Source organism: Stegostoma tigrinum, chromosome 23 (genome assembly GCF_030684315.1).
Source record: "Stegostoma tigrinum isolate sSteTig4 chromosome 23, sSteTig4.hap1, whole genome shotgun sequence".
NCBI lineage: Eukaryota > Metazoa > Chordata > Chondrichthyes > Orectolobiformes > Stegostomatidae > Stegostoma > Stegostoma tigrinum.
This window is the reverse complement of record NC_081376.1, coordinates 49,405,520-49,419,149: the sequence shown is the minus strand read 5'-3', so window position 1 is coordinate 49,419,149 and position 13,630 is coordinate 49,405,520. Positions and strand designations below refer to the sequence as shown.

Sequence of the window (13,630 nt, the reverse complement as noted above, 5' to 3'; positions counted from 1 at the left end):
CTCACAACAGGCGCAAGCACAGTGGGAGATACTAGCAGCTGTAAATTTACATTGCATCTAACATTTATTTGACAAAAACTAGAAGCTTGCAATCTATTGTAGGTACAGGCTTATCATTGCAAAAGTCTCTGACAGCGCTCAAGGTAAAAAATGCCTTTCAACACCAGCAGCCTCATGTCTTTTTGAGTCCAGTGGCTCCCTCTTGTGTCCCAGTCACTGCAGCTACACTCCCACTGCAAACACAATCAAAACTGCTTCCCTCTTGCATTCTACAATCCTCCCAGAAACCTTAATTGAATGCCAAACATGCAAGTGGCCAATTAACCACCACCAGTGTTGGCAGGCACCCTGATGAAGAATGGAGTTGGAACCCAGAAATAGTGCTCATGCCTGAATACTTTTAAATTGCACAAGATTCCAACTGTTTTTTTCAGAGTTGCATTATTGAATAAATACATGCTTCTCACACAGGCAAAATATACTGACTTGATTTGAACTTTTATATAAGTTCGTTATTCATCAAAATTAGTTACTTCAATCTGTTCTATATGGCAGCTGACAATACTGCTTAAATACAGGTATATGTACTTATGATGTCAGTCGAATTGAAAGTGTTTACACATTCAAATGTCACTCAATTCTTGAATTTGTGTAAAATAGCTTTGACTAAATCTGAGATAATGGGAACTGCAGCTGCTGGAGAATCCAAGATAACAAAGTGTGGAGCTGGATGAACACAGCAGGCCAAGCAGCATCTCAGGAGCACAAAAGCTGACATTTCGGGCCTAGAGCCTTCATTAACAGGCAGCATTTACCTATGAGTTTAATAAAGGAATATAATGTACACTAACTATCATGATAAATTAACATATGGTACTCAAGAAACTGTCCCTTAAAGTACCACACTTTTTATTTATTCATGGGATGTGGACTTGGTTGCTTAGGCCAGCATTTATTGCGCATCCCTAGTTGCTGCGGGAAGGTGATGGTGAGCTGCTGCCTTGGGCAACTCTACTCCATTTGCTGTAGGTAGACCCGTAATGCCTTGAAGGGAGTTCCAGAATATTGACTCCGTGACAGTGTAGCAATGCTAATATGCTTCCAAGCCCGGATGGTGTGCAGTTTGGAACTAAACTTGGAGTTAGTGGTATTCCATTGTATCTGCTGCCCTTGTCCTCCTTGATAGAGGTGTCATGAATTTGGAAAGTGCTGTCTCAGGAACGTTGCTGAATTTCGTGAGTGCATCTTATATATGGTGCACGCTGCTGCTACTGAGCATCAGTGATGGGAGGGAATGATGTTTGTGGATGTGGTGCCAATCAAGTGGGCTGTTTTAGCTTAGTGTCAAGCTTCTTGAGTTTTGATGGAGTGCATTCATGCACAAAGTGAGGAGTATTCCATTTTACTTGTGATTAACGCCATGTCGATGTTGAATAAGCTTTGCGGAGGGGGGGGAAGGTGTGTATACATGTGTGTAATTATAATGACAGTCAAATTTGGAGTATTTTACACTTGATTCAAACATTACTGAAGACTTGACATCATGATGGTGAAGGATAAGGGGAGACAGTGGCATAATGGTAATGTCACTGGGCAGAAGGAAAAATTAATGTTCTGGCAGCTTGTTGAATGTAAATTTCACGTATGAACTCTAGTCTGAATACATGGTGACCATGAAGCTTTCATCAATTGTTGTAAAAACCCATCCGGTTCCCTTTCAGGGAAAGAAATCGAGCCGATGTGTGATTCCAGATCCGTAGCAATGTGTTAGACTCCAGTATGCTCCTGAAATCGTCTAGAAAGATGATCAGTTCAAGGGCAGGAAAGGATGGGTGACAGAACTTAGAACAGTAAACGGGAGCAGGCCCTTCACCCATTGTGCTTGTACTGACTGTGATGCCATTCTAAACTTTGGGGTGGCACAGTGGTTAGCTTTGCTGCGTCACAGCACCAGGGACCCAGGTTCGATTCCAACCTCGGGCAACTGTCTGCGTAGAGTTCCTCCCAGGTGCTGCAGTTTCCTCCCACAGTCCAAAGATGTGCAAGTTAGGTGGATTAGAACATAGAACATAGAAAAGTACAGCACAGTACAGGCCCTTCAGCCCACGATGTTGTGCCGTGGAATAATCCTAATCCAAAAATAAAATAACCTAACCTACATTCCCCTCAATTCACTGCTGTCCATGTCCAGCAGTCGCTTAAATGTCACTAAGACTCTTCTTCCACGACTACCACTGGCAAACTATTCCATGCGCTCACAACTCTCTGGGTGAAGAACCTCCCTCTGACGTCTCCTCTATACCTTCCTCCTAACACCTTAAAACTATGACCCCTCGTGGCAGTCACTCCTGCCCTGGGGAAAGGTCTCTGGCTATCGACTCTATCCATGCCTCTCATTACCTTGTACACCTCAATCAGGTCACCTCTCTTCCTCCTCCTCTCCAGAGAGAAAAGTCCGAGCTCAGTCAACCAGTCCAGGCAGCATCCTGGTAAACCTCCTTTGCACCCTCTCCAAAGCCTCCACATCTTTCCTATAATAGGGCGACCAGAACTGGGCACAATATTTCAAGTGTGGCCTCACCAGGGTTTTGCAGAGCTGCAGCATAACCTCACAGCTCTTAAACTCGAATCCCCTGTTAATGAAAGCCAAAACACCATATGCTTTTCTTAACAACCTTATCCAACTCGGTGGCAATGTCGAGGGAGCTATGCACTTGAACACCAAGATCCCACTGTTCCTCCACACTGCTGAGAATCCTGCCTTGGCTGTGCTAAATTACTCGTAGTGTCTAGGGTGAGAAATGCAGAGATACGGTAGGGGGAGTGTCTGGGTCAGAGGGTTGGTGTAGACTCGATGGGCCAAATGGCTTGTTTCCGCACTGGAGGATTAGCATAGAATCCCATGTGACTGCATAGGATCAGTATCCCCCTATTTCCTGCCTGTTCATTTGTCTGTCTAAATACCTCTTAAACGTTGCTATCATATGTGCTTCTACCAGCTCCCCTGGCAATGTGTTCCAGGCATCTAGCACTGTGTAAACAACTTGCCTCGCACATATCCTTTAAACTTTCTCCCTCACACTTTAAACCTACACCCCTAGTATTTCATACTTCCATCCTAGGGAAAAGGCTCTGACTATCCATTCTATTCCATATCTCTCGTGCTTTTACAAACTTCTACCAAGTCGCTCCTCAGTTTCTGGTGTTGTACTGAGCAAAAGTTTGTACAACCTCTCCCTAAAGCAAATACACTCTAATCCGGGCAACATCCTGTTATAAACCTCTTTTGCACCCTCTCCAAAGCCTTCACATCTTTGCTATGGTACGGCAAACAGGACTGCACACGATACTATAGATGTGACCTAACTAAAGTTTTATTCAGCTGCAACATGACTTACCAGCTTTTATATTCACTGCCCTGATCAATGAAGGTAAGCATGCTGTATGCCTTCTTTACCACAATATCCACTTATGTTGCCACTTTCAGGGAGCTATGGTCTTGCACCACAAGGTCCCTCTGTATACCAACACTCTTAAACATTCTGCCTTTTACAGTGTACTTTCCTCTTGCATTTGATCTCCAAAATGCAGTTATCCGGATTAAAATCTAATTGCCATTTCTTTACCCACCTTTCCATCTGATATATATCCTGCTGTATCCTTTGACAACCTTCCTCACCATCCGCAACTCCTCTAATTTTCGTGTTACCTGCAAACTTAATAATCAGCACCTACTCTTTCGTTAAATCATTTATTTATATTACAGAAAACAGATGTCCCAGCACTGATCCTTACAAAACACAACTGATCACAAACATCCTGTCAGAAAAACACGCTTCAACAACAACCCTCTGACTTCAATGACCGAGCTGTTTTGTATCTAACTTCACAACTCAAATGTGACTTAATCCTCTGGACCAGTCTATCATGAGGTACCTTGTCAAATGTTTTAGCAAAGTCCATGTAGCCAAAATTCACTGCTGTACCCTCATCAATCATCCTTGTTAGTTCCTCAGAAAACTCCATCGATTTTATAAGACAAAGCCTCCCTGCAGATGTTATTGCTGACTATCTCTAATAAGTCGATTATTTTCCAAATGTGAGTAATCCCATCCCTAAGTATCTTCTCCAGTAATTTCCCTGCCACTGCTGTAAGGCTGACTGGCCTATCATTTCCTGGATTATCCCTGTTGCCCTTCTTAAACAAAGGACCAACGTCGGCTGTTCTCCAGAGATAGTAAGAACTGCCTATGCTGGAGTCAGAGATAAGTGTGGAGCTGGAGGAACACAGCAGGCTATGCAGTATCAGAGGAGTAGAAAAGTTGACATTTTGAGTTGGAACCCTACACTTGAAGGGTTCCAACCCGAAACATCAACATTCCTATTCCTCTGCTGTCTGGCCTGCTGTGTTCCTCCAGCTGTACATTTGCTATTCTCCAGCTTTTTTTAACCTCGCCAGTGGCTAAAGAGGATACAAAGATCTCTGTCAAGATCCAGCAATCTCCTTCAAGCCCTGAGCACTTATCTACCTGAATATTTTTCAAGGCACCCAACATCACCATTTCCTGAATATTAACATGCTCCAGCATATCAACATACCACTCTCTCCTCTTACTATCATCCCTGCCCTTCTCCATAAGATCATAAGACATAGGAGTGGAAGTAAGGCCATTCGGCCCATCAAGTCCACACTGCCACTTAAATCATGGCTGATGGGCATTTCAACTCCACTTCCCTGCACTCTCCCCGTAGCCCTTGATTCCTTCTGAGATCAAGAATTTGTCGATCTCTCCCTTGAAGGCATCCAATGTCCCAGCCTTCACTACACTCCGTGACAATGAATTCCACAAGCCCACCACTCTCTGGCTGAAGAAATGTCGTCTCATTTCAGTTTTAAATTTATGCCCTCTAATTTTAAGACTGTGCCCACGGGTCCTAGTCTCCCCGCCTAACGGAAACAATTTCCTAGCGTCCACCCCTTCTAAACCATACATTATCTTGAAAGTTTCTATTAGATCTCCCCTCAACCTTCTAAACTCTAATGAGTACAATCCCAGGATCCTTAGCCGTTCATCATACGTTAAACCTACCATTCCAGGGATCATCCGTGTGAATCTCCGCTGAACACGCTCCAGGGCTAGTATGCCCTTCCTGAGGTGTGGGGCCCAAAATTGGACACAGTATTCAAAATGGGGCCTAATTAGAGCTTTATAAAGCCTCAGAAGCACATCGCTGCTTTTATATTCCAACCCTCTTGAGATAAACGACAACGTTACATTCGCTTTCTTAATCATGGACTCTACCTGCAAGTTAACCTTTAGAGAATCCTGGACCAACACTCCCAGATCCCTTTGTACTTCTGCTTTGCGAATTTTCTCTCCATTTAGAAAATAATCCATGCCTGTATTCCTTTTTCCAAAGCGCAAAACCTCACATTTACTCACGTTGAATTTAATCAGCCGTTTCCTGGACCACTCTCCTAAACTGTCTAAATCTTCCTGCAGCCTCCCCACCTCCTCAGTACTACCTGCCTGTCCACCTATCTTTGTATCATCAGCAAACTTCGCCAGAATGCCCCCAGTCCCTTCATCCAAGTCATTAATGTCTAAGGTGAACAGCTGCGGCCCCAACACTGAACTCTGCGGGACACCGGAATTCTCCTTAATCCTACTTGCCAAGAACATTTCATGATCACTGTTCCCAGAATGTTCCCTCACTGAAATGTCAATCACCTGGCCAGGCTCATTCCCCAGTACAAGGTCTAGAACCAAAAAATCTGCCTGGATACGCCCAACAAATTCTGCCCCATCTGAACCCTTGCAACTAGAGGAGTCCCAGTCAATATTTTGGAAGTTAAAGCCACCCACTACAACACCCCTGTTGTTTTTACGTCTTTCCATGGTCTGCCTGCATATCTTTTCCTGTATCTGATGCTGGCTATTAGGAGGCCTACAGTATGATGCCACCATCATGATTGCACCTTTCATATCCTTGAGTTCAGCCTCACTGGATGGATCCTCCAAGATGTTTGCCCTTGGTGCAGCTGTGGCATTCTTCCTCGTCGGCAATGGAACTCTCCTACCGTTTTTACATCCCTGTCTATCTCGCCTGAAATGTCAAAACCCTGGAACATTTGAGCCGTCAGTCCTGCCCTTCCCTCAACCAAGTTTCTGTAATGGCTACAATTTCCTAGTTCCATGTTCTAATCAAGTCTCATCTGCCTTTCCTGCTGTACACTTGCTCTTGCCAGCAATATGTACTTCAGATTAAAGAATACTGAAAAGGTGAGAACTGGAGCCAATCATTACACATTTTTATGAAAATATATTTACATCAAATATGTAACTGCCTCATAAGGGAGTGATTTGAATTCACAATCATGATCAGAGATGTTATTACAGATCTCTGGAGCAGATGGGACTTGAACCTGGGCCTCTAACCTCATGGTTAGGGACACTACCACTACCCCACAGGACCCTCCACTATTAACTACCATTTTTTTTAATCAACATGCTCAGACACGTTATTATACCCTTCTGGCACAGCTAGGACTTGACCCCAGCTCTCCCATTCCAGAAGTGAGGACACTACACTTGGCACATGAATCCCTACTATCAAATATTACTGCAATACAATTAACACACAGCACCTTGAGTGGTGGAAACCAGTTACTTGAAATAAGTAACCCACCCAGATCTGTTCAACAGGTTTTCTTCGCCTTATGGTGTGTGAAAAGGCTCATTTGTGTTCTATTAATGAAAACACAAGTGAGACATGCACAATTTAGCAACCAGCTGGACTAATATAGTCGGTTGAAGAAACGCAAAAGCAGTTAGGCAAAATTGATTACAATAAAATAATACTGTCAGTTTTGCAATAGATGTGAATAAACAAAGTTATCTTAGTGTTTCTGCACTGGAATGTTTTTTTAAAACCCATGCAGCTTATAAAATGAAAAGTATTTCCTGGTTTCTCAAATCTGTTTCAGAAAGCATGTTGTATGAACACAACTTGATGTTGACTTCTTTTTGCAGTTGGCCAAGTGCATTATCCCAAAACTTTAGACACATTCTCATTTGATGATGACAGCAGTGACGCCTTATCACCAGAGCAGCCAGGGAGCCAGGAGTCACAAAACTCAGCTCCTTCTCCAGGAGAAACCAAAGTGACAGAATCATCATCCTCCTCCTCGTCTTCACCTGTACCGAACACTATTATTCAGGTGAGTGCTGTGGAAACAATGGGTGATTTGTTAGCAGTCTGAATGTTTACATATAGGAAATTGCTGTCTTTATATTAAATCCTACTTTTAAACATCTAATGTTTAACTAAAGATGACTTTCTCTAGAAAAATTACTCTTGCGTGTGCTAATCCCGTTTCTGGTAGGCACATGGTTTTTGGCACTCAAATGTGACTTGAAAGTAAAATTTCTGAGATTTATTGAGACTGCAAGCAACAAAGTTCTGATAAAGGAGTTACTGGTCTTAATATTACTGAACTAAAAGCCAGTTATGACAGGCACGGGAACACTGAAATAAAAACAGAAAATGCTGAAATTACTCTGAAGATCAGACAGCATCTGTCGAGAGAGAAACAGTTGGCGTTTCAGGTCGATAGGATGTCATTGGAACTGGAAAATGCTAAAATATAACAGCTCTTGCTTAATTCCAAGGGCAGGCTTGGGTGATAGGCCGATTCAAAGGGTCTGTGATGTTCTGAGACTGGAGAGATTAAACTACGTAAGGGCACTGTTACAAGGTGCAAGGTGATGGCCATGAGACAAATGAGACAAAAGATGGGTCTGGGAAGGCATAACTGGAAATAGCAAAATCATGGCCGACAACTTCAATATAAAAGCATGAAGACAAGGTTATGAACTGAAATTATTGAAATCATTAAATTAAAAACTGAGAGAACAGTGTACACTGTAAATCATAAACAAAAACAGAATTTGCTGGAAAAGCTCAGCAGGTCTGGCAGCATCTGAGAAGGGACATGAAAGTTAACATTTCGGGTCCAGCGAATCCTTGACAAAGGGTCACCAGACCTGAAATGTTAATTCTGATTCCAGAAACTTCTGTTTTTGTTATTGAAATCATTGTTGCTTTCTGGAAGACTATACGGTTCCTAATTGAAAGAAGAGATGCTGTTCCTTGAACTCAATTAGAATGATGATGGAAGCCTTGTTTGTATTTTCTTAATCAACCTGTTCAGACAAGTTACTACATGCCACTGGAGCAGTTGGAACATGAACCCAGGTCTCCTGGCTCAAAGATAGGGACATTACCAGTGTGTCACAAGAGCTTTTTAAGTTTTTAATTTTTTAATTTAACCCGTTTTTCTTTTATTTAAAACCAATTTTTCTAATCAACATGTTTCGAGATGTTTTTAACCACCTCTGGAGCAGGTGGGATTTGAACACAGTTTTCTCGGTTCAGGTTTAGGTTTAGGTTTAGGGACACTACTACTGCATCACAAGAGGACCCTTTAAAGTGTTTACAACTCCTGGTATTTATTATCTTCAGTTGCATGAGGCCTGGTTGTTGGTGCCTCCATTAATAATAGGATGACACCTCCAGGTTTTAAAATGGAAACAACAGCTCTTTTTGCGAGTTAATTGACGGTTAACTTATCACTTAGAATCTGAGAATCATTGAAATCCCTACAGTGTTGAAACAGGCCATTCAGCCCAACAAGTCCACGATACCCCTCTGAACAGCATCCTGCCCAGACCCATTCCCCTACCCCTGATTTTCCATGCCTAACCTACCTAACCTAAACATCCCTGGGTATGATGGGCAATTTAACATGGCCAATCCACCTAACCTGCACATCTTTCGACTGTGGAAGGAAACCGGAGCACCCGGAGGAAACCCACGCAGACACAGGGAGAATGTTAAACTCCACACAAGACTGGAATCGAACCCAGGTCCCTGGTGCTGTGAAGCAGTAGTACTGACCACTGAGCCACCGTGCACCCAGTTTAGTTAATTAACATGAAACTACTTTGTTCAAAAAGATAAGTTGGATATATGCTGTCCAGATGTTAGCTGATGCTTGTGCAGACAATGTGATTAATGGTTTACAAGTTAGAGAGTCCAGCTTATCTCTCTCCACATCATGTGGCACTGTACAAACCGTGGCAATCGTGATCTTCAATGCCAGAGAAGTAGTTGAGGTAGGCAGATCAAAGCCCTTGAAGCTGTTACTGATGATGTTAGTAGTTAGTGCCTCAACATGAGCTCTAGTCCCCAGTTAGTCATGACTGGAGTAGGTGGTGTAGAAGTTTAATACTTTGGGTGTTCAATTTCATCATTCCTTGTATGCAATAAGGTTTAGAGCAGTTCTGAAGAAATGTCACTGGACTCAAAACGTTAACACAGCTTTTTGCCCACAAATGCTGCCGGACCTGCTGAGTTTCTTGAGTAATTTCTGCTTTTGTTTAAGATTCAGAGCACATTGTACATCAACCCTAAACTGCCTTTTTCTTTCGTAGCTCAAGTAATTCTGATACAGCAGCTGGCTATTATTAGTTTGCAGAACATTCCTAAAATTGATTTGATAATTCTCTAACCAACTGAAACTACTTGCATAATTTTTGGTGTGATTAAAGGATTTTTTCCAAAAGCCTTTTGAATTTCACTTTACACCATATGCACACACACTCTCTCTTTCACATACACAGAATGTTGCATGGTTCCACGAATATATGTTGAATCTTTCCAACAAAGGTCTGTCATATAATGTTTTGTCACACAATATTAGTTTGTGGTGCTAACTGCAGATGCTAAACATTTGGAATGATGTCATTATACAAATAGATTTTTAATACTGTATTCATTCTTAAAACATCCAAGATTAAAATAAATGGATGTTTAAGTTCAGAAGCAAATAACCGTTTTTCACTTACACCCACATTGATTTCAGAGTTATCTGTTAATGTGTCTGGAGTGCTTTGTTTACTTGGGGTTAAGCAGCTGTGTCGATTTGTTCATTCACAAGGTGTTAATACTCAGTTATTCTTACCTTTTTAAAATTGTTCTTTATACTTGGTCAGATCCTTTTAACTCTGCAGATTATATTAGATTAGATTCCGTACAGTGTGGAAACAGGCCCTTTGGCCCAGCAAGTCCACACTGCCCCTTGCAGCATCCCACCCAGAGCCATCCCCCTATAACCCACACACCCCTGAACACTACAGGCAATTTAGCATGGCCAGTCCACCTAGCCTGCACATCTTTTGGACTGTGGGAGGAAACCAGAGCACCCAGAGGAAACCCACGCAGACACGGGGAGAATGTACAAACTCCACACAGTCACCCGAGGCTGGAATCGAACCCTGGTCCCTGGCGCTGTGAGGCAGCAGTGCTAGCCACTGAGCCACCGTGCCGCCCAAATCTTTCGATCTAATCTTTCAATAACAGAAACGGAGAGTGAGATGTGATTGAAGTCAATCCCTTCAGTAGCTGACAACTGGGAGAGACCAGTGCTGTTCTCCTGCTCGAGTGAGAGCTAGAAGTTACTTCAGGTCTTTAAATTTCCCCAGCTTGGTATCACAACAGCATGTGTGTGATGGGAAGAATCATTGCCAGTACCCCTTTCCTTAGATAAGGGGACCAAAACGGTTCACTGTATTTCAGCTGTAACTAATGCCTAGTTTTAGGAAACCCTCTCTATTTTTACTTTATTCCTTTTGAAATAAAGGCCAACATTCCATTTGTCCTCTGTATTACCTGCTGAATTTCATGCTAGCTTTTTGGGATTCATGCACAATGACCTATGTGTTGCAACTTTCTGCACTCTTGCCCATTTAAATAAATTCTGCTGTTCTTCCTGCCTAAGTGCATAACCGCATATTTTCCACATTATTACTCCATCTGCCACATTTTTTCCCTTCAGTAAACCTGTTTGTATCCTGCTGTAGTCTTTGTTCATCCTCACAACTTGCCTTCCCACCTATTTTTGTGTCATCTAAGCCTGGCTATAGTACATTCACTTTCCTCACCCAAGTCGTTAATACACATTGTAAATTAATGTGGCAGCAGCACAGATCTCTGTGGCACTTCAGTGATTGGTTTTCTATCCTGAAAACGTACCCTTTCCACAAAATCTGTCTTCTGTTAGTTAGCCAGTCTTTTGTCAAGGCTGATATACTAGCCCCAATACCAAGGGCTCTTATTAAGTAGCCTTATCCTTGTTGAATGCCTTCTGAAAATCCAAATATGTTATACTTACTGGTTACCCTTTATCTACCCTGCTTGCTACTTCCTCAAAGAAGTGTAATAAATTTGAGAGGCATGAATTTTCTTTCATGAAGTCATGCTGACTCTGCTTGACCATATTGTGTATTGCTGAATGCTTAACTGTTACTGGGAAGGCAATGGTCTGGTGGTATAATCACTAGACTATTCATCCAGAAACTCAGCAAATGTTCTGGGGCCCCAGTTTCCAATCCCACCACGGCAGATAGTTGAATTTAAATTCAGTAAAAAATCTGGAATTAAGAGTATAATAAAGATGAGGAAACCATCGTCGATTGTTGGAAAAAATTCACATGTTCACTAATGCCCTTTAGGAAGGAAATGGCCATCCTTGCCTGGTCTGGCCTACATGTGACTCCAGACCCACAACAATGCGGTTGACTCTTAACTGCCATCTGGGTAGAACATGGAACGTAGAACGATACAGCGCAGAACGGGTCTTTCGGCCCTCGATATTTCACCAACCTGTGAGCAAATCTAAGCCCATCCCCCTACACTATCCCATCATCATCATCCATATGCTTATCCAAGGGCTGTTTAAATGCCCCTAATGTAGCTGAGTTAACTACGTTGGCAGGCAGGGCGTTCCTTGCCCTTACCACACTGAGTAGGGATGGGCCAAAAGGCTTAGACCAGAGATGCCCACATCTCGTGAGTGAATTTAAAACAAAATTCTTTATTATACACTCTTAACATTTTTGCAGTGACACATGTTGAACTAACTAGCTTCTGATTGTTTGACAGCATTGGTTTAGATTTTGTGGTCAGCAGCAAAAGGATAATGCTCACTATTGGCATGAAAAATGATCTCCTATAAAATCCATTAAACTATGTATCATTAGTTTCTCTTATTATGGCATTCATTTCATTCTGATTTCAAAAAGAGATCATCGCTGGCATTCAGGAAAATTAAGTGATCAATCAGTTTGAGCAACCTACCAGATTCCAAAATTCTCTCAGACAGCAAATTGTGAAGTTTAAAAAAATACTGATTAACATTTGCTTTTCAATATTTTTACACTGAAATAAAGTTATAGAAGGTGACATCAACAGTACTATCAGGCAGCACTTGCTTAGCAATGCCCACTGATGCTCAGTTCGGGTTCTGCTAGGGCCACTTGGCTCCTGACCTCATTACAACCTTCATCCAGACAAGGAGCTGAATTCCAATGTTGAGGTGAGGTTGACTATTCTTGACATAAAGATGTAATTTGACAATTGTGGCATCAAGAAGCCCATGCAAAACTGGAGTTAATGGATAACTGGTTAATACTTCACTGGTTAGTGATATCTAGCGCAAAGAAAGATTATTGTGGTTGTTGGAAGTCAGCCTTCTCTGCTCCAACACATCTGTGCAGAAATTCCTCAGGTTAGTGTCCTTGTCCTAACCATTTTTAGTTGCTTCACCAACGACCTTCCCTCTATCATTAGGTCAGGATTGGGGATGTTTGCTGATGACTGTACAATGTTTAGCACCATTCATGATTCCTCAGGTACTGAAGCACTCCATATCCAAGTGCAGCAAGTCCTGCACAATAACCTATACAATTTGATTGAAAAGTGGCAAGTACCATCTTCCAACAAGAGAGAACCTAACGTTGTCCCATGACATTCAATGGCATTACCATCAATAAATCCCCCAAAATCAACATTCTATTGACCAAAAGCTGAATTGGACTGGCTGTGTAAGTACCGTGGCTACAAAGGTAGATCAGAGGCTGGGAATCCTGCAACAAATAACTCAACTCATCTCCTGACTCCCCAAAGCCTGTCCTCCATTTGCAAGGTGCAAATTAGGAATGTGATGAAATGTTCTATTTTCCTGGATCAGTGCAACTGTGACAACGTTTAAGAATCTTGACACCATCCAGAACAAAGCAGCTTGCTTGCTGCATTTGGTCATTGAATGCTTCATTATCTGAGAATGCAATTGTCAGTGACCATCCGCACTCCCAACCTTATGATGGAGGGAAGGTCATTGATGAAGTAGAAGAAGGTGATTGGGACAAGGATGCTACTCTGAGGAACTCCTGCACCGATGCCCTGGAATTGAAATGGGTGATCTCCTACAACCATAATCATTATCTTTTGTGCCAGGCATGACTCCAAACATCAGAGAATTTTCCCTCTGATTCCCAGTGACTTTATTTTTGCTCGGGCTCCATGATGCCATACTTTGTCAAATGCAGCCTTGATGACACTTCACTCTACCCCTGGAATTCAGCGCTTTTCTCGACATTTGAACCAAGTTTGTAATGAACTCAGGAGCTGAATGGCCATGATGGAATCCCAACAGAGTATGATTGAGCAGACTGTTGCTAAGCAAGTACTGTTTAATAGCACTGATGACACCTTCCCAGCTGCTTTT

The 13,630-nt window shown here is 42.3% G+C and overlaps 1 protein-coding gene across 5 annotated transcripts in view; it reads left to right on the top strand.

The window, feature by feature from the left end:
• Positions 1-13,630, top strand: part of mrtfba (myocardin related transcription factor Ba) — a 242,721-nt gene that overhangs the window by 197,498 nt on the left and 31,593 nt on the right. For all 5 annotated transcript variants that reach the window (XM_048552229.2, XM_048552228.2, XM_059654175.1 and 2 more), the window contains one exon: positions 7,035-7,222. In XM_048552229.2, coding sequence (XP_048408186.2) covers positions 7,035-7,222 — 188 coding nt within the window. The remainder of the gene's footprint in view (positions 1-7,034; positions 7,223-13,630) is intronic.